The sequence below is a fragment of the Anomaloglossus baeobatrachus genome, chromosome 4 (assembly GCF_048569485.1).
Source record: "Anomaloglossus baeobatrachus isolate aAnoBae1 chromosome 4, aAnoBae1.hap1, whole genome shotgun sequence".
Lineage (NCBI taxonomy): Eukaryota > Metazoa > Chordata > Amphibia > Anura > Aromobatidae > Anomaloglossus > Anomaloglossus baeobatrachus.
Window position 1 is genome coordinate 557,619,009 of NC_134356.1, and position 21,091 is coordinate 557,640,099.

At 49.0% G+C, this 21,091-nt stretch overlaps 1 protein-coding gene across 1 annotated transcript in view; it reads left to right on the forward strand.

The window, feature by feature from the left end:
• Positions 1–1,691: 1,691 nt before the first annotated feature.
• Positions 1,692–21,091, forward strand: part of ARRDC4 (arrestin domain containing 4) — a 178,716-nt gene continuing 159,316 nt past the window's right edge. Inside the window, exon 1 of the mRNA XM_075342830.1 lies at positions 1,692–2,202. Within this exon, the coding sequence (XP_075198945.1) occupies positions 1,971–2,202 (232 nt within the window). The 5' untranslated portion in view covers positions 1,692–1,970. The remainder of the gene's footprint in view (positions 2,203–21,091) is intronic.

The following is a 21,091-nucleotide window of genomic DNA, read 5'->3' on the forward strand; positions in this document are numbered from 1 at the left end:
GATGATTTGAAAGAAGAAAAGAAGAAATATCATGGACATAATGGAGAACTTCTAGTTAACAAACATAAATAAGAAGAAATGTATATAGAAATGTGAAAAAAAACCTGTTAGAATAATAACATGTATTTGTTTGAAAATTGTATATTATTGACAAGTAATAAAAAGCTAAATGTTTAGTTAAATCAGAGCCCGAATGTTTTCAGATGATTTTTGATGCTTATGATGCTTATTCTCTACAATATATAGAACTATTTTGTGCTAGTGGAAATTATCAAGTTTATTGAAAATAATAAATAAGGAATATAAAGCATATAAAATCTGAATGGGACATCTAAACATGTCATACATTAAAACGATGCCGGCACTGGTACGCTGCGGGAACGCAAGGACTCAATGTGCGCCTGCGCTGGAAGGTTACTCGAATGCACTACCATGGGAAAGAGGGGGTAGCGCATGCTCCCTAGGGATTATTTGAGTACAACACCGTGGAAAAAAAAGATTACTGCGCTTGTGCAAAGCTACGCTAGGGAGAAAAATCAATGGATATGTAGAAGAAATTTTATGTGTGTGTGTTTGTATGAAATCTATCAAGGTGGAATGATATTCAAACAAAAATATATTGGAGGGAGAGAAATCAAGAAGAAAAAATGTGACGCATACAAGAGAGAAATAAAACTAATAGTTTGAAACCATTAAAAATATAAATATAGTCAATAAATAAATTGATTAGCATTGGTGCGAGTGCAGTGCTATTATTTTTTTTTTTTTTACTCCCATAGCACTCATCTGTTTTTTACGTCAGTGTTAGGCTATGTGTCCACGGGAGAATGTAGCTGCGTATTTTTCTACATCAAAATCCGCAGCTTTCCCGCAAAATCCGCACCTTTTCAAAGGTGCGGATTTGCCGCGGATTTACCGCGGAATTGCCGCGGTTTGGATGCGGATTTTGGTGCAGATTTTTTTTTTTTTCCCCAATTTTAAAGCCAAAATCCGGATGAAAATCCGCAACAATAATTGACATGTTGCAGATTTTTCCGGATCAAAATCCGCACGAAATCCGCTGCGGAAAAATCTGCAGCGTGGGCACAGCATTTCCAAAATGCCATAGAAATGGCTGGGAAGTGCCTGAGCTGCAGATTTTCGGGAAATCCGCGGAAAAATCCACGCATTTTCCGCAGCGTGGGCACATAGCCTTAGAATAGAGATCTCTATCACATATGCTCCTCTAACAGGAGCATTTAACCTATGCTCTGCAGTCAGCTGCTCAGCTCCAGTGTCACATATTCTACGTGCAGGGCTATGAATGAGGCAGTGGGTGGAGGGAGACATCCAGCCTATCATTAGGCGCAGAGGAAGGAGTGAGGCAGGGTTGGTAATAGGGAAGTGTGTAGACTGATCTCTCGCTACACTGTGAACTCAGCCACCTTCAGGGGCTCAAAACAGCAGAGGATAGTGGACAGTTGGACGGAGCATTCATCTCAACCGCACACCCTTAGGGAATCTTGCACTCTTACAAGCAGCGGCAAATTTCTTCACATTTGGAAGTGTTCCAGGTTTCCCTTGTTATGAGCTTGACTTTACACCTCATGGTCAGATGACAATTAGTATTCAGCTTTTCACCTTTGGTCACAAGTTTTCCCTTATAATTTTCTTGCGTTGTGTGCATTTTTAGGTTTGATGACAGACGGCGGTGACTTATTCCAAGCAACTGACCAAAGTTCAGTTTGGAATCCACAAGATCATTTTGTCATTTATTCAACAAATTTAACATTTTTGCAACTAAGGCACACCTGTGCCAAACTTAGCGCGGGCCTGTCTGAGGTCTTTTTGCCCCCTTAAACCAACAATTTTTATTTTTATGCAAACTTTGCAGACAGCCCGGTATCTGTTTCCTTGAAGGACCTCAATAATATTAATCTATTCATGTATCATGTCGTAGCGAAAGTATTTTCCTAAATTTTGGGATAAAAATGGTTGGGCGACTTATTATGAACATTCTGCTTGAAAATGAAGGGAAAAATGGATATACTGCGGGTGATTCTGTAAGAGGACAGGTGATTTTGAAGCTGCTGGAAGATACTCGAGTGTTAGGGCTTCACCTACTTGCACATGGAGGAGCATTCGCATCCTTTACAGGGAAGAGTGGAGGAGAATCTGTTGAATGTCTTAATGAGAAGATTACCCTCCTGGAAACATCCACAGGTGAGAGGACATGAGAGAAACACGCATTATCATGTATTGGCTATAAGGTTAATGCTATTAGAACATTATTACGTAAGCTTTCAGGAGTGGTCATTACTTTTTATTACCATTACTTTTCTAACTTGTACATCGCTTCAGAATATGTTGGTGCCATACAGTTAAAGCTTATAGGCATTTTCTTAAGAAAAAAAAATGCCTATAAATCGCTTTATTCTACTTTTCTTATATCTGGCGGGTTTTTTTGTGTGTCATTCTAAGGCTTTTTGCGCACATGGTGTAATTACATGTTTTTACGCTGCGTTCTGCACCGCAGCGTAAAAGCATGCGTCCTGCGTCCCCAGCACAATCTATGTAGATTGTGCAAATTCCATCCGCACGTTGCGTTTTAGAATGCAGCGCTTTGCATGCTGCCAAATTGCTACGTTCTAAAAAGCAACATGTCACTTATTTTGTGCGCTTTGGATGCTGCTCCCACTCTGTCTATGGGAGAGGCAGCATCCAGAGCCCATGAAATCAGCATCCATTCTGCAGACACACTGCATCCATTACGCAGTGTTTCTGCAGTGATTTGAAGCGCACATGCACTGCCAAATCGCTGCAGAAATTTCAGCAGGTGCATGCGCACAAAGCCTAATGGTGTTTTTTATACTTTTTTTTTTAACTTCATTCAACAAAGAAAATAAAATGTGTTATTTTAAAATAAACAAAAATACTGAAAAAAAAAATAAAACTCCCAGGTGTCTTTTGAATGGCCTACCTATGGTATCAGGGACCAGAAGTGGCTGGGCGTGATCGCCCTGAGAATGGAGACAGTCGGCGGGAGCACTCAGAGTTAGTGGGCTGAAGTCCACGTGGTTATGGAGTTTTTTTTATAATAGAAGCGAGGTCTGGGGGAAGATGCCCTAGCGGGGGGGTGCATCCCGACCATTGCATAATTAAATTAATAATTAATTATGCAAGGGTGTCTTACCCCCAGATGCCTGCTTTTATTATAAAGAACTCCATAACCACGTGGACTTAACAATTTTATATTTATTCCACTGCGCCACAAATGCCGTGCCACCCTATCTCTGGGCGCTCTTACCCACTGTATTCGCTCTGCACACTATTTACAGGCGGCACTTCCGGTCCCCAATACTACAAGAATGCCCTTTTGAACTTTCCCATTGACATGTAAAGGAAAGCATGGCGTGTCTATGGAACAGAAAAAATTGTTTAAAAGAACTGAGAGTCCTCAGTGGTTGATGCCTTTTAATGGCTAACTGAAAAGATGGTAATAATAGCAAGTTTTCCAGACTACTCCGGTCTCTTCGTCTCTTAGACCCGCAACACACATCCATGTAATTTGTACGTGTGCGGTATGTATTTGCACGTACCGGAGACACGTACACACGGAGACCCATGTTAATCAATGGTAGATGGCACACACACGTAAAATCGCATGGAACGTGTGTCCGTGAGGTAAGTACATGTGTGCGCTTTTCTACATGGACATCATGTCCGTTTTTGGCCGGCAGCACGCAGGCACGGACCCGCTTTAGTCTATGGGTCCGTGCCTGCACGTACCGCACACGGAGTATGTCCGTGTTCAGCACATTTCGTGAGTGTGCGTTTTTACACTACTAGCGATCCTTTTTTTTTTTTTTTTTTTATTTTTTTAAATTAAAGTCAGTATACTTACCTTTTTTTCTGCTGTTCTCAGTCATACTTACATTGGCGCTCGGTTTTTTTCTTCCCCCGGCTCATACCACTCCCCGATCACCAGCGCGGTGAGGAACAGCTGTGCAGAGAATGCGCGGCAACAATTACTTTGAAAATGCCGGCGGCTCATTAATCAATCTCGTATTCCCTGCTTTCCCCACCCACCGGCGCCTATGATTGGTTGCAGTCAGACACGCCCCCCATGCTGAGTGACAGCTGTCTCACTGCACCCAATCACAGCAGCCGGTGGGCATGTCTATACTGTGCAGTAAAATAAATAAATAAATAATTAAAAAAAACGGCGTGCGGTCCCCCCCCATTTTAATACCAGCCAGATAAAGCCATACGGCTGAAGGCTGGTATTCTCAGGATGGGGAGCCCCACGTTATGGGGAGCCCCCCAGCCTAACAATATCAGTCAGCAGCCGCCCAGAATTGCCGCATACATTAGATGCGACAGTTCTGGGACTGTACCCGGCTCTTCCCGATTTGCCCTGGTGCGTTGGCAAATCGGGGTAATAAGGAGTTTTTGGCAGCCCATAGCTGCCAATAAGTCCTAGATTAATCATGTCAGGCATCTCCCCGAGATTCCTTCCATGATTAATCTGTAAATTACAGTAAACACACACACCCGAAAAAATCCTTTATTAGAAATAAAAAACACAAACATATACCCTGGTTCACCACTTTAATAAGCCCGAAAAAGCCCTCCATGTCCGGCGTGCTCCAGGATGGTCCAGCGTCGCTTCCAGCTCTGCTGCATGGAGGTGACCGGAGCTGCAAAAGACACCGCCGCTCCTGTCACCTTCACGCAAATAATGAAGGCAATAGCGCAATCAGCTGTATTCAGCGTTGGCCGCGAGTAACCTCAGTGACAGCTCATCTGATTGCGCAATTCACCTCATTTGCTGCGTGGAGCTGACAGGAGCGGTGGTGTCTTCTGCAGCTCTGGTCACCTCCATGCAGCAGAGCTGGAAGCAACGCTGGACCATCCTGGAGTACGGCGGACATGGAGGGCTTTTTCGGGCTTATTAAAGTGGTGAACCAGGGTATATGTTTGTGTTTTTTATTTCTAATAAAGGATTTTTTCAGGTGTGTGTGTTTACTGTAATTTACAGATTAATCATGGAAGGAATCTTGGGGAGATGCCTGACATGATTAATCTAGGACTTATTGGCAGCTATGGGCTGCCAATAACTCCTTATTACCCCGATTTGCCAACGCACCAGGGCAAATCGGGAAGAGCCGGGTACAGTCCCAGTACTGTCGCATCTAATGTATGCGACAATTCTGGGCGGCTGCTGACTGATATTGTTAGGCTGGGGGGCTCCCCATAACGTGGTGCTCCCCATCCTGAGAATACCATCCTTTAGCCGTATGGCTTTATCTGGCTGGTATTAAAATGGGGGCCGGTTTTTTAAATTTATTTATTTAACTGCACAGTATAGACACGCCCACCGGCTGCTGTGATTGGGTGCAGTGAGACAGCTATCACTCAGCGTGGGGGGCGTGTCTGACTGCAACCAATCATAGGCGCCGGTGGGTGGGGAAAGCAGGGAATACGAGATTAATTAATGAGTGGCCGGCATTTTCAAAGTAATTGTTGCCGCGTATTCTCTGCACAGCTGTTCCTCGCCGCGCTGGTGATCGGGGAGCGGTAAGTATGAGAGAGGGCTGCTAACATCAGTCACTCGGGGGATTAGCGGTCACTGGTGAATCCTTCACAGGTGACCGCTAATCAGTACGCGGCACACAGACAGAGCCGCGGCATGACAATGAAGTCGGGTGAAGTTCACCCGATCTTATTCTCATCGCGCAACTCTGTCTGCTGTCAGACGACATGTATCAACGACATTGTGCAACACACAAACGGACATTCCACACGGACATTCCACATAGACATACACGGGCATTTTACACACAAACACGGACATTTTACACGTACACACGGCTCGCATATGCCATCGCACAGATGCCATACGTACCGGAGAAACAACCCAAAAATACGGAACACGGACCCGAAAAACGGACCGTGTCATACGGACGTTTTTTTTGCGGAAGTGTATTTTAGGCCTTAATCAGGCTCAGTATCTCTACTGGCTAACATTGTACAAAGATATATTTTACCTGTATGGAACAGAAGAATTGTCAGGTCCCTTCATTAATCACACTTCCGTCTGAAAATATGAAGCAATTAATAGACACTCAAAATACAAATATATGAACACCATCTCCTTCTTACACAGAAATGAATATGACAATATTTTATTTTTTGGGTATTTTCTTAGTGCTTTTTAAAGACAGGTTTTGGAGAAGTATTGTATGAAAAGTGCTGCATGTGAACCCTGGCAGAATAAAGTAGCACAGATGTAAATAATTCAGATAGTTCAGATTTGCTTAAGGCCACATGCAGACGTTGAGTATTTAGTGAGTTTTTTAGCTCAGTATTTGTAGCTAAAACCAGGAGTGGGTAAGAAATACAGAAATAGTGACGTATTTCTATTATCTTTTCCTCCGATTGTTCCTCTTTTGGTTTTTGCTTACAAATTCTGCAATAAAAAGAAAAACTCACCAAATTGTACGTGACCTGAATGCCGCTTTACACGCTATGACATCACTCAAGCAATTCTTGTTGGGGTCACGGAATTTGTGACGCACATCCGGCCGCTTTAGCGATGTCGTTGAGGTTGACACCTATGAGCGATTTTGCATCGTCTTAAAAACGATCAAAATCGGTGACATGCCCCCCTATTCCCAATTATCATTGCTGCAGCGTGTACGATGTAGTTCGTCATTTCTGCGGCAGCACACATCGCTATGTGTGACGCCGCAGAAACGAGGAACCTCACCTTACCTGCGGCCGCCCGCAATGAGGAAGGAAGTTGGTGGGCAGGATGTTACGTCCCGCTCATCTCCGCCCCTCCGCTCCGATTGGGCGGCTGCTTAGTGACGTCACTGTGAAGCCGAACGAACCGCCCACTTAGAAAGGAGGCGGTTCGCCGGTCACAGCAACGTCGCTAGGCAGGTAAGTAGTGTGACGAGTCTGAGCAGTTGTGCGCCACGGGCAGCGATTTGCCCATATCGCACAACCGATTGTAGCCCGTACGCACACTAGCGATATCGGTAACGTAAAGCGGCCTTAAATCTTCAGGTTTTGGTGCTGAAAAGGAGTTAGCAAGAGACAGAAGACCGGAATTCGTGTGAAGTTCAGTGCAGAAATATACAGAATCTTCTGATTTCACCAAGTAACATTATATGGGAATGTTCACACTTGAATACTTTGCAGGAAATCTGCATCAAAATCTGGAACAAACTTGTGCCACAGATTTTGCGGCAGATTTGCTTCAGAAAATCCATTGTAAAGTTCACTGCATGCATTACATATACATACAGTAGTTTAAATCTGCACCATAAACAGACAATCCGCAGATTAAAAATCCACACTAAAGTTCAGATATGGTGGATGTGGTAGACTCTCAACCACTTTGATGCTATTTTAAAATGGTGTAGATTTTCTACCCCCAAATCTTGATTGAAAATCTGCAGCATATCTACTACATGTGAATATATATTCATTGAGTCATTGACCTGTCAGAGTGGTTACAAACTTACGACGAAAAAAAAAAGTTAAATTTGTTTTTTTTTGTTTTTTTTAAAGCAATTCGTCTATTTTTTTGTCTTTCGTGTGAGTTTTCGCCATCAGTATGGTATCTGTTGTTCTTGTATGCACAAAAAAAAAATGTTGTGGTGAAGCCAATGCTACTTTGTCAGAGCTAGGGCGAGAATAGTGTGGCGCCCTAGGACCTGGTCGCCACAGCAGCATTGCCCTCCCAAAGGGTTAATGCTGAGCCTGGAGGTAATTGGGAGATCCATTGGCCAGCAGGTTTAACACCCAACACAGTTCTCCCTCCGGCCAGCAGGGGGAGCTCTGAACCTGGAATTCCAGGGAGCCTTCCTCTACCTGACCAGAGGGAGGAAGTGCAGCGAGTCTGTAGGGAGTAGTGGAAGTGAACAGACGCAGAGTGAGCTGTCCTGTGAATCTGGGGCCTAGAGCTGGAGCAGCTTGGCCCAGAGAAGCAGGAATAGCTGAGAGGCAGCAGAGAGACTCAGACATCGGAGTCTGTGGTTGCCAGGGTATAAAATCCGCCCCTGGTAGCCGAGTCCGAAGGGCAGGAGAGCTGCAAGCCCCTGGCCCAGAAACATCCAAGGTACAGCTGCAGCATCAGGGCCCGGTGTGGACTCCAGCGGAGAAGCACCAGAGAGAGGGTCTGCGCAGCCACCTACAGAAAGAAGGGACGTGCCATCGGTCCCAGCAGCAAAGAGGGCCATTGCGGGATTCAGAGAAGCAGGGTCCTATCATCACAAAGCAAAGTACAGGAGTAGGCCTCATACTCAGCTGGCCAGAAAGATCATCCCAAGTACTTCCAGGCCGACCGGATCCCCATCACCACCTGTAACGGTCTCCCAGGACTGGACTGTTCCCAGAGTAAAAGAGGAGAAGGTAAAGAGACTGTTGTTTGTGCCTGGTTCTTTCCTCGCCTGTCGGCCCTGCACCGTGTTAGCCACACAACACCATAGACTTTCACGGGCACCAACTGTATCCCGGGGCATCGCTCCACCTGTGGGGAGCAGTAACATCATAGCTGCCATAACATCACCCCGGAGTTCTCCCATAGCAGCGGCGGCTTAATAGCCGCATACCACAGGTGGCGTCACGAACATTAACTTCAACTCATCAGCCACATATTCAACTGACACCCACCAGGGCCACGGAGCCGGGCCCAGCCACCACTGACTACCACCGGACTAGTCCGGCCCGGCACCGGGTGTCCCCTAGCCCTGGGGTGGGCGAGTCAACTTTTGGCGTCACGAACAGGATTTCGTGCCCGGTTCCACCGGGTACTGTGCGCCTGAATAATTGCGCTTTAAAGACTGTATTACTGCGTGTTTCACTGTTTGAAAACTGCCGCCGCCATTATCCTCACTGAGCGCAGGAAGAAGGGGGGCGTGCCTGACAAAGAGCGCGAAGGGAGCGCGCCATCAGAGCAGAGCGCTGTTAACCCCGCGCGACCCGGAAGGAAATTTGAAAAGTGAACGGAGCCTGGTAAGGTTCACTAAGGGGGAGGAAGATGTCCGACGCAGAGGGAGGGCAGGTGGCTGCCATAGCCCGAGACGCCGCAGCGCCCGCCGAAGCGATCCCTGTCGCCGTCGCCCCATCCCCCGCTGTAGCGCCGGTAATGCCGATCACCATGCCGTACATACCGGGCGCAGAATGGCTGCCGCAGTATTCCGGGGAGTCCCATACCTTGAGCGACTTCAGAGAAAGCCTGCACAGCTTATTCCGGGTGTATCCGCTGACTGAGAGCCAGAAGGTGGGCATATTAATGGGACAGCTAGCCGGCGCAGCCCAGCGTGAAGTGAAGTCCTGGCCTGATACAGATAAAGGGACAGTAACCCAGATACTGGCCAAGCTAAAGAGTACTTTTGACACCCGCACCGCAGCAGAGATAAAGATGAGATTCTTTGGGTGCAAGCAGCGGCCCACAGACAGCATAAGGGACTATGCCTTAAACCTGCAGGAGGCCCTGAAAGCGGATAAACAAGTGGACCCAGAGAGTGTACGTGAAGAACACAAACTCCTAACTGAGCAGTTCATAGAGGGGCTCCTGTCAGATGCCCACAGGACCCAGCTGCGTATCATGGTCCTGCAGAACCCTGCTCTGGACTTTGCAAAGTTTAAGGACCAGGCCATCCGGGTACTGAGAGAATCTACACCGAATGACCCAGTGCCCCTCCGGCCTCTTGCTATCACGTACCCCGGGGTGGTGCCTGCAACACGAGCCACTGCAGGGGCTGAGGCGCAGTCCCTGGATAAGGATCCCACTGCAGAGCTCAGACAGCAGTTCCAGGAGCTGACCAAGACTGTAGCTGCCCTTGCCAAGATCGTGCAGTCCCTACAAGTGACCCCATCGCTTGCAAAAATCGAGTTGGCCTCCAGCCCAGATGACGTCCCATGGATGCGACAGAGGAGGGTTCCGCCGACCCGAGGCAGAGACACAGACCGGTATGATTCAACGGGACAACCGATCTGCCGCCGCTGCAGCCAGGCGGGCCACATTGCACGATACTGTCCTTTAAATGGGCCGAGCCTGGGGCCAGGAGCCGACCCCCAGGTGTAAGGAAGCCCGGCTCAACCCCCAGCCGCAGCAAGTATGTGGGAGGACGACCGGTCCTTCCTATTGTGCTGGATGGGATCCCTTTGAATGCCCTCCTGGATACTGGGTCCCAGGTAACGACCATCCCCTATAAACTGTACAAAAGATATTGGGCTGATTCAGACATTGACCATGGCCCAGATGATGATTTAACAATTGTGGCCAGTAATGGTCAGCCCTTACCTCAAATTGGGTATAAAGAAGTAACCATTAAAGTGGGGCGGGTGGAATTGCCATGTCAGGGGATGATAATTGTAGATATTGATCGCAAAGAATCTGACCCGCTGGTAACCATTGGTACAAATGTGATAGAAAATTGTATTGCCGAAGTGATAATTTTGTTGCAGCAGGCGTCTGAAACTGCCAGCTCCGGGCAGCAGCGTGCCCTACAGAGGGAGATCAGAGCCCTGATGAGGAGGCAGCAGGTGGAGCTGGCCGGAGGAGAAATTGGCAGTGTGAGGGTAAGTGACCCCCTACCCATTGCAATACCCCCAAGAAGTGAAATGTTGATATGGTGTCGGGCAGCAATAGGCCTCAAGGGTCAGGATTACCATGCCTTGGTAGAACCGGTGTATTCAGACAGTAGGCCTGGAGTCCTGATAGCCAGAGGGGTAGCAGACGTCCGCAAGGGGAGAGTGCCCATCCGTGTCCTGAATTGTGGGGAGGAGGAAGCCAAATTGCCCCGGTACGCCACTGTAGCAAAACTGTACACTGTCAGCAACAACACCATCAAAGCAGTGGAACCCTTGATCCCGTCCGACCAGGCGGAAGACAAGGGCTCCAAGGGGCAGCTGGAAGACTGGTGCCAAAACTTACATGTGGGCACCGACTCCACCCCCTCACACCAAAAGAATGGGGTTTACCGGGTGGTACAGGAGTACGAGCGGGTCTTCAGCAAACACCCCCTAGATTTTGGGCAGGTGAAAGGGGTTAAACATCAAATCCCCACGGGTGATCATCCTCCCGTTAAAGAGAGATACCGCCCTGTACCCCCCGCACAGTATCAGCGTGCCAAAGAAATGTTACGGGAAATGAAGGAGGCTGGGGTTATCAGAGATAGTTGTAGCCCCTGGGCAGCTCCACTAGTGCTCGTAAAGAAAAAGGATGGTACAATGAGAATGTGTGTAGATTACAGGCAAATTAACCGCATTACACATAAAGATGCTTATCCCCTACCCAGAATAGAGGAGTCACTAACAGCCTTAAAGTCAGCTAACTATTTCTCCACCTTGGATCTCACCAGTGGGTATTGGCAGGTTCCCGTGGCAGAGGCGGACAAGGAGAAGACTGCATTCACGACGCCGATGGGCCTCTGCGAGTTCAACTGCATGCCATTCGGGCTCTGCAACGCCCCAGGGACATTCCAACGGTTGATGGAGTGCTGCTTGGGCCACCACAACTTCGAAACCGTGCTGTTGTACCTGGATGACGTCATAGTCTACTCCAAGACTTATGAAGACCACCTGAAGCACTTAGCAGAAGTATTCGAGTCTTTGTCAAAATATGGCCTGAAGATCAAGCCGTCCAAATGTCACCTCTTGAAGCCAAAGGTACAGTACCTGGGTCATGTGGTCAGCGCAGAAGGTGTGGCACCTGATCCGGAGAAAGTCACCGTAATCAAGGACTGGCCAAGACCCACCACGGTAAAGGAGGTGCGGCAGTTCCTTGGGCTGGTGGGCTACTACCGAAGGTTCATTGATGGTTTCACCAAGATAGCAGCGCCCCTTCAAGATCTCCTGGTGGGCCAGCCAAAGCAGGCTAAGAAGCAGAGCCCTCCATTTGAATGGAACAGCCAACTAGAAACCTCCTTTGTCCAGCTGAAAGGGGCTCTCACGGGAGAAGAAATTCTGGCCTACCCTGACTACAGCCAGCCGTTTGTACTGTATACAGACGCCAGCAACGTGGGCCTGGGAGCCGTTTTGTCCCAGGTGCAGGGAGGCAGGGAGAAGGTGATAGCGTACGCCAGTAGGAAGCTTCGGCCCACAGAAAGGAATCCAGAAAATTACAGTTCCTTCAAGCTGGAGTTCCTCGCTATTGTTTGGGCAGTGACTGAACGCTTCAAACACTATCTGGCGTCGGCCAAGTTCACCATCTTCACGGACAACAATCCGTTGACACACCTGGCAACAGCCAAGTTAGGGGCGTTGGAACAGCGATGGATGGCCCGGCTGTCTAACTTTGACTTTACCATCAAGTACCGGGCTGGCAAGAAGAATAACAATGCTGATGCGCTGTCCAGAATGCCTCACTTATCCGAATCTGGAGAAGACCTGGATGAACTCGAAGAGATAGAGTTACCGGCTTTCCATCATCAGGGCGTTTCCCAGTGTGAGCATGCTGTGGGAGTGAAGCGCTCGAGCCAACACGAGGTCCCGGTTAACCCATTACTCCACCATAATTGGGAAGAGACACAGAACGGTGACCCGGCGGTGCGATTGGTCAAAGAAAAGCTAGCACAAGCTGAGACTCATCTTGGTCCAGATGCTCCAGAAGAAGCCCAGCAGTTGTGGAAAGAGAGGGGACGACTGTTCACCTACCAAGGCAAGCTCTGCAAGAGACACGTCAACTGGCGAACAAATGAACTTGTCTGGCAGATCGTGGTTCCGCAGAGGGATGCTCCAATGGTCCTAGCAGCTTATCATGATAACGCAGGCCACTTTGGGTGGAAGAAGTTGGAGGCCCTACTCCATGATCGGTTCTATTGGGTGCACATGAGAAAGGTGATCGAGAAGTGGTGCCGAGACTGTGGCCCGTGTAACCTGAGGCGGAAGGATGATGCCAGCCAAAGGTCTCCCCTACAGCCAATTGTTACGAAGCAGCCCCTGGAGTTGGTGGCCCTGGACCACGTGAAGTTAACACCAAGCCGGTCAGGCTATGTGTACGCCCTCACAATTGTGGACCATTACTCTCGTTTCCTGGTAGTAGTGCCTGTGAAGGACCAGACAGCCAGAACAGCAGCTAAAGCGTTCCAGGCATCCTTTTGCCGGCCTCACGGTTATCCGGAAAGGGTACTGACCGATCAAGGCCCTGCGTTCGAGGCGGAGGTGTTCCAAGAGTTTTGTAACATGTACGGTTGTAAGAAAATCAGAACAACACCGTACCACCCCCAAACCAATGGACTGTGCGAGAAAATGAACCATGTGGTTATTGATATGCTGAAGACTCTACCTCTGGAAGAAAGGAACCAATGGCCAGAGAAGCTGCCAGATCTGGTCGACCTGTACAACCATATCCCAGTAAATTCGACCAACTGCAGCCCCGCTTACCTGATGCGAGCCAGACCTGGCAGGTTGCCTGTAGACTTTGAGATGGGGACTGTGTCGCCTGAGGCGGTTCAAGAAATAGAGGATTGGGATACAGAACGGCAGCAGCAGTACCGTAAGGTCCAGGAATGCGTAGAGAGGAGCCTGTCTCAAGCCAGAACAAGACAAGAGCAGCAGTACAATCAAACGGCCCCAGCAACTCCCTTAGCACCTGGAGAACAAGTCCTCAAGAAGAAGCGGAGGACGCATAAATTGGATGATCAGTGGGAGAACGAGCCCTACACCATTATCCCCTCCAACTTTGACAACAGTAAGGTGTGCCTCATAAGCAAGGACGAAGGCAAGACTTGTCAAGCAATATCCAGAGACCGCCTGAAGACGTGCCCTGAGCGGTGCAAAGTTCAAAGGGAAGTGGAGGAAGTTCGAGAAGAAGGGGAAGAGATGATACAAACGATCCTCGGCAAATTCCCCAAGACTTGGACCCGCATAAATGGTGCCGTAGTGGTACCGGTCCTGACGTTCCCACAGTTGGTCGAGCCAGAAACAGAACAGGTTCCGGATCCACCCAAAGAACCGTCCGCCCCGACACGCGGTGACACGCCAGCAGTGGAACAGGAGGATCAACCCCCTGTCAGTGGTGAACCTGTCATACCCTTGGCGACTCCTAGACCACATAGGCAATCATCATGCATACCTATTGGGGTTAGGCCTACCGGTAGTGCTGAGATAGGAGACACACTAAGTAGTCAGGGACAAACACCAGAGCTACGCAGGTCTCAACGCAGCACTCGGGGACAACCCCCTCTAAGGTATAGGGAATCAACTATATAAAGAAAGAGTATTTATTAGAATGTAAATAGTTATGTGAAAAGTCTGTAATGTCGTGTACAAAATGTTTTTTTTTGTGATTGCGAAAATGGACAATTGGGCCACTGGACTATGGGTGGCCAACACCTAAATTGTTTATAGTTAGCACCAGTGTGCTCAACACCCCTGAAGAAAAACCCGTCCGGCGTGCATAGAGTGGGGTCATCAATGCTCTGACGCACGCCCAGAGCCTACGTTGGGGGTTTGATCGCGGCGGGTCCCCCATGGAGCAGTGTAATGGACACCCGGCAGGGAGCCACACTGGACTCTTATAGAAATGTTTAAGATTGTAACGTTAAAGAGAATGTGCCTCCCATATTGGGATGAAATGTATGACATGTTATGTTTTGTTTCCACAGTCCGGGAGTACTGAATTTAACTAAGGGGGAGTGTGGCGCCCTAGGACCTGGTCGCCACAGCAGCATTGCCCTCCCAAAGGGTTAATGCTGAGCCTGGAGGTAATTGGGAGATCCATTGGCCAGCAGGTTTAACACCCAACACAGTTCTCCCTCCGGCCAGCAGGGGGAGCTCTGAACCTGGAATTCCAGGGAGCCTTCCTCTACCTGACCAGAGGGAGGAAGTGCAGCGAGTCTGTAGGGAGTAGTGGAAGTGAACAGACGCAGAGTGAGCTGTCCTGTGAATCTGGGGCCTAGAGCTGGAGCAGCTTGGCCCAGAGAAGCAGGAATAGCTGAGAGGCAGCAGAGAGACTCAGACATCGGAGTCTGTGGTTGCCAGGGTATAAAATCCGCCCCTGGTAGCCGAGTCCGAAGGGCAGGAGAGCTGCAAGCCCCTGGCCCAGAAACATCCAAGGTACAGCTGCAGCATCAGGGCCCGGTGTGGACTCCAGCGGAGAAGCACCAGAGAGAGGGTCTGCGCAGCCACCTACAGAAAGAAGGGACGTGCCATCGGTCCCAGCAGCAAAGAGGGCCATTGCGGGATTCAGAGAAGCAGGGTCCTATCATCACAAAGCAAAGTACAGGAGTAGGCCTCATACTCAGCTGGCCAGAAAGATCATCCCAAGTACTTCCAGGCCGACCGGATCCCCATCACCACCTGTAACGGTCTCCCAGGACTGGACTGTTCCCAGAGTAAAAGAGGAGAAGGTAAAGAGACTGTTGTTTGTGCCTGGTTCTTTCCTCGCCTGTCGGCCCTGCACCGTGTTAGCCACACAACACCATAGACTTTCACGGGCACCAACTGTATCCCGGGGCATCGCTCCACCTGTGGGGAGCAGTAACATCATAGCTGCCATAACATCACCCCGGAGTTCTCCCATAGCAGCGGCGGCTTAATAGCCGCATACCACAGGTGGCGTCACGAACATTAACTTCAACTCATCAGCCACATATTCAACTGACACCCACCAGGGCCACGGAGCCGGGCCCAGCCACCACTGACTACCACCGGACTAGTCCGGCCCGGCACCGGGTGTCCCCTAGCCCTGGGGTGGGCGAGTCAATAGCATAAAATGCAAGAAGTCGCAAACTCTTGTAGCGCAAAAAATGCAACTTTTTAAACTCATGTATTCTACACACAACTTTTATCAAAGTTAAGTCACAGGCTACGCGCAGTCTCCAAAATAAAGTAGTTTAATTTCCAACATCACTTACTAATGGCAAACAAAAACTGCAGCTGAAAAAAACTACAATGCATAAAGGAAACACAAAATCATCAAAAAAATGCTATAAAAAACACAAGTAACCTAATTTAGCTAATTGGTTCAGAAATACTGAAATACTACACCAAAAACTCACCAAATACTACTCATAGGTAAAAGTTGCAGATAAAATACCTAAAATGTAAGCAACATGACAGAGTATAATGGGTAAGTGTCTTATGTGTGAAAAACATGCACATCTGAGTGAAGTCTAGTTTATGTTTGGTCATTGGAAAGCTGAGTACCAATCAATCAATATGGCCAATGTAATTTATCATCCAGATTTCCCAGACACCAAGAGGTAATCTGCAAAGTTATAACTATACTAGAAATAGGCCCGATGTGCGGTGAAATGAACATCTGTCTATGCTTAGTGGTGCTGACAGGAGCAGTGGTGAGTGGTGCTGGGGGCATACAGATTTGGTGGGGGGGCCTGGGGGCATACAGATTTGGTGGGGGCCTGGGGGCATACAGATCTGGTGGGGGGGAGGCCTGGGGGCATACAGATCTGGTGGGGGTGGCCCTGGGGGCATACAGATCTGGTCGGGGTGGCCCTGGGAGCATACAGATCTGGTGGGGGGGGGCCCTGGGAGCATACAGATCTGGTTGGGGTGGCCCTGGGAGCATACAGATCTGGTGGGGGGGGGCCCTGGGAGCATACAGATCTGGTGAGGGGGGCCCTGGGAGCATACAGATCTGGTGGGGGGGGGGGCCCTGGGAGCATACAGATCTGGTGGGGGGGGGGGGGCAGGGGACATACAGATCTGGTGGGGAGGGGCTGGGAGCATACAGATCTGGTGAGGGGGAACTGATGTCCCCTGCTGTAATGTCCCCTGCAGTAATGAGCCCATTGTTTAATAATGTACTCCCTTCTGTCCCCTATTATGCCGTTGTTTACACACAATAAAAGATATTCTCACCTCTCTCTTCCGTGCCCGCGGAGCCTCCAGCTATTTCTTCAAGTCCTCAGGCACACAGACCTCTCCATGATAGCGCCCGGTGTATGGAGCAGCCGCTGCAGGATGTTGTCATGGCTTTACTGTAGTTGAATGCTTTACGGCGCCACAAAGCATTCAACTGAAATAAAAAAGCGCTGACAGCAGAAGCAGCGGCTCCGGACAGGTGAGTATACAGCAGTGTGTGTATGTGTGTGAAGACATATGTGTGTGTCTGTGTTCAGTGTATACATGCCTGTGTGCTGTGTGTGTGTGTGCGTCTGCAGTGAGGACCTGGAAGCCGGAGCATTGTTGGATCTGCGGTTGCACAACTAACAGTGCCACGGTTCATGCCAGAATAAGTGGACAGACGCAACTGGAGATTATGTATGTAGATGGATGTGTCAGTGTGATATTTGTGTGAGCTTTATTGAATGCATTTTTGGTTGCCAACAGCTTTCCCAAAAATGCATACAAGTAAGGGATGATACTGATGGACAGGTCAAAGTAGGTATTTTTATAGATAACTGAAATATTATTTAGAGATGAGCGAGTACCGTAATATTCGTAGTCGCTTTTCTCGTAACAAGTACTTTATAATATTCGTATATTCATTCCAAATAGCAAGTACAATACAAGTCAGTGGGAAATGCGAGTGATTTTCTCCTGGACCCAACAAAGAGGTCTGGGGGCCTGAGGAAAAGGCTGAAATGGATGGGAAAGTGATGAAACCGAATGGAGAGAGCCTGGAGAATATGCCTGCATGCATTTCTGACTCACATATGGTTTCTGAGATTGAGGATGTCACAGTATTACGCCACTTTTACAGATGCACAAGAACACCTACCAAACCTCACCTAAGTTGCATTTTACAGTCCAAAAAGGTTAAGAAACATTTTTTCCTGCATAATCACTTGTTTATAAGACTAAATAAACGGGAGAAAAAAAATATCCTTTTGAACATTTGTTCACACGTAGTGTTTTAGCTTTTTTTTTACTTTTACAATTGGGAGGGTCCTTACATATGTGCCGCCCCTGCAGCGGATCGAACCGCTCGGATCCGGGGGTGGTGATCGTTCGTGGCTCGAGGGTGTCCGGACCCGGGGGCTTAGGAGCTACACTCAAATGGAAAAAGGGAGTATTTACAGGGAATTTGGTACAGTTCATGACATCACCCGTGGTGTGCGGTAATTGGGAGTACCACCGCTGCCATTAGGAGTACCCGGGGTGATGGAGTGGGGCAGCAAGATGGTGTTGCCCTCCACGGGTAGGGGTAGGCCCTGGGACTCTGGTTGAGGATGTGGGGACGCAGTGCAGGGGTCAGACGAGTACTCACTCAGCAATGAAGCAGACTCTGACAACAGGGTAAACCAAGTCTCTGAATGCCTTTGCCTCTTGAGGGGAGCTCGTCCAGGTCCCGTCCCCTACAGCACTGCCGGTGATCCATAACCTGCCTCCTGGCACTAAGTTTTAGACTGTTCGTTGTGGCCCGGTAGCTTGGAGCTATCCGGGCCCCGCTCCCCACTGTGGCTAAGTGAAAGAGCCTGCTCTCAGGAGCTCACGCTTAGGATTTCAGTGGGCTGCTTGCTAGGAAAGCCCTATCCCCATCGTTGCGCTAGTGCCCCCGATCTGTGAGCTGGTGGGAACAGTCCATAAAAACCCTGTCCTCCTGTTACGGTTGCTGCAAGCACTGGAGACTATGTCCAGATTTCTTGCTACTGCACATGTGCGAGCGCTGGAGACTATGTCCAGATTTCTTGCTACTGCACATGTGCGAGCGCCGGAGACTAAGTCCTATCTTGGAGCCATTGCACATGTGCGGGTGACATCATCGCTGACACGAGGTCACATGTCTCTGACACCTTCTATGCCGATTGGTCACTGGTCATGTGCTTGTGACGCCTTGCTCGGTGATAGGCCAGCATGACGTCACTCCTGTCGTTCTGGCAGCGGATTGGCTCTGGTGTCCTCCATCTTGGATGAGGCACAGAGTCTATATGAGACCCTGACACACGCCGCATGGCGCTCAGTCCTCTTGGTTTATGCATAAGAGTAGACGCTCTGTGCGCGTTCCTCTAGGCATTCCTCTGTCTATGCTAGGTGAGCGCTACCGGCAGGGTAGCGTTCTTATACCTTACAGCTTCGGCTGTTGTCCGTATCCTTACCTCTTAGGGGAGTGGACATAGGCAGGTGCCTGAGGCACATGGTCTGGCTGGGCCTTGTGATTCGACTCGTAGGTGGACGTTGCCGCTAGGGTAACGTTCCTTATACTGCGTCTGGCAGTTGTTCGTATCCTCGCACACTAGGGGAGCGAACAGAGGTAGGAGCTTTGTGCGGCTTACGCTGCTGTTCGTCTCTTTTGCACCACTAGAAGAGCGGACCTAGGCAGGTGCCATATCTAGTGGTTCGTGTCCTCGCACACTAGTGGAGCGAACGCAGGTAGGAGCTTTGTGCGGCTTACGCTGCTGTTCGTCTCTTTTGCACCACTAGAAGAGCGGACCTAGGTAGGTGCCATTTTGCACATATTGCCTTTGTCTCTGTGATTATTAACAGAGATCATGCCACACACCCTCCAAGTAAGGGAGGAATTGCTTTACTTACTTATTTTATCCTTCTGTGAGTTAACAGAGGTATTGCACTCTGCCATAGTCTGCAGCAAAGTCTTTGCACGGTGGACCCTGACTGTCTGATACTCCTTTAGGTTATTATCAGACAGCCCCCCGTAACACCTCCGTAGGTTAATTGCCGGGTCGCCTGAAGCTTCTCTTACACCTAGGGTCCATGACCCCGTCGTGCTATCGGTCCCGGACCGGTGAAAGGATCAGGCTGCTGACCGTCCTCCTTGACGGATTCCAGGCACCTAGCCTCAATCCCCTGTGACCGGGGGTCTGACTCCTCTAGGTCCAGACCACCGTCTGCGACCTAGTTTACTTCTCCCCTGGGAGCTCTAACTCCCAGCTTCCTCAGAGCTCCTCTCAGCTCGAGGGTTACCACTGAACTGACTTTACACCTCCCACCTCCCTGTCTGACCCCAAGGTGGGCGTCCCTATTCCTGCTTAAGCAGTTCACTGGTGTGCCTGACAGGTGTGGTGCAAGGTGTATCTAGGATTTGTGAATGCTGATGGAGGCAGTACTGTAGGATGGAGACCCAGAACCATGGGGGGTTGAATACTGCACGGGGAGGGCAGTTTGTGCAGTACCTTGTGACGACCTGAATAGTCCAGGGGCGTCACTCATACATTTTGTAGGTCCCTCTGTCATACATAATTTCTAGATAGCTATTCCCCAGCACCTTACAAGGCCAGTTAGAATGTGCCCGTTGGTATGTTCATCTTTGACCTGAGGGGCCTCAAGTGGTCCTGTAACATACATTTTGGAGGGACTGCTGTTACTTATACATTTGGGTGGTCGCTCCCTCATTGAGACTCAGATAATGGAATATATATTCCATAGGAGTTTACAATGTGTCCATGGAGGCCGTGGGCTTTACCCACCTCCATGTCATTCTGAATCGCTAAACTCAAGTTTTCAGAGGGACTGAAGGTATCAGGAAACCTGACTTTGGTGAGGACCCTGATGTAGCGCAGTAAGATACGTTTGGGAGGGCTCTAGTCTACACATTTAGGAGGGTTCTCCCTCCATGAGACTCGGGAATACATATTTCATAACATTTTACAATGCGCCCATTGTAGCATTGGACTTTACCTTCCTCCTCTTCCTGCTCCTCTGTGTCATTCTGCAGCCCTCAATTCAAGTTTTCAGAGGGCCATTAGTTGTTCATCAACAATCATTGTAAATTGCTATCTAAAATGGATCCCCTATCTCAGTCATAATGTAGGACAACCCAGGGATGTTTTATTGCCAGCTATGGTGACTGAGAGTAGATTTCTATTGAAAATGTATCCCCTATCTCAGTCACAACGTGGGACAACCCATGACAAGGGTCTCCAATATAGATGAGCGATGTTCGAGGTTCGTCAATTTCATGTTCGAGTGATTTTAGGGGGTGTTCGAGTCGTTCGACGAACTCGAACGATTTGCTAAAAGTTCGGCAGTTCGAGTTACGTTCGAAAACGGTTCGATCACTAAAAGCGTTGCTTTTCACAGTAAGTATGTGCGCACCTTGCATATCTGCATGTGTCCTGCGTCCCCAGCACAATCCATTTCTCTTTCCTACTCACTGATCACGGGCGTCTCGCTGCACAACTGTCACAAATCTCCAGCGGCATTTCCTCTTTTGAAAATGGTTGCC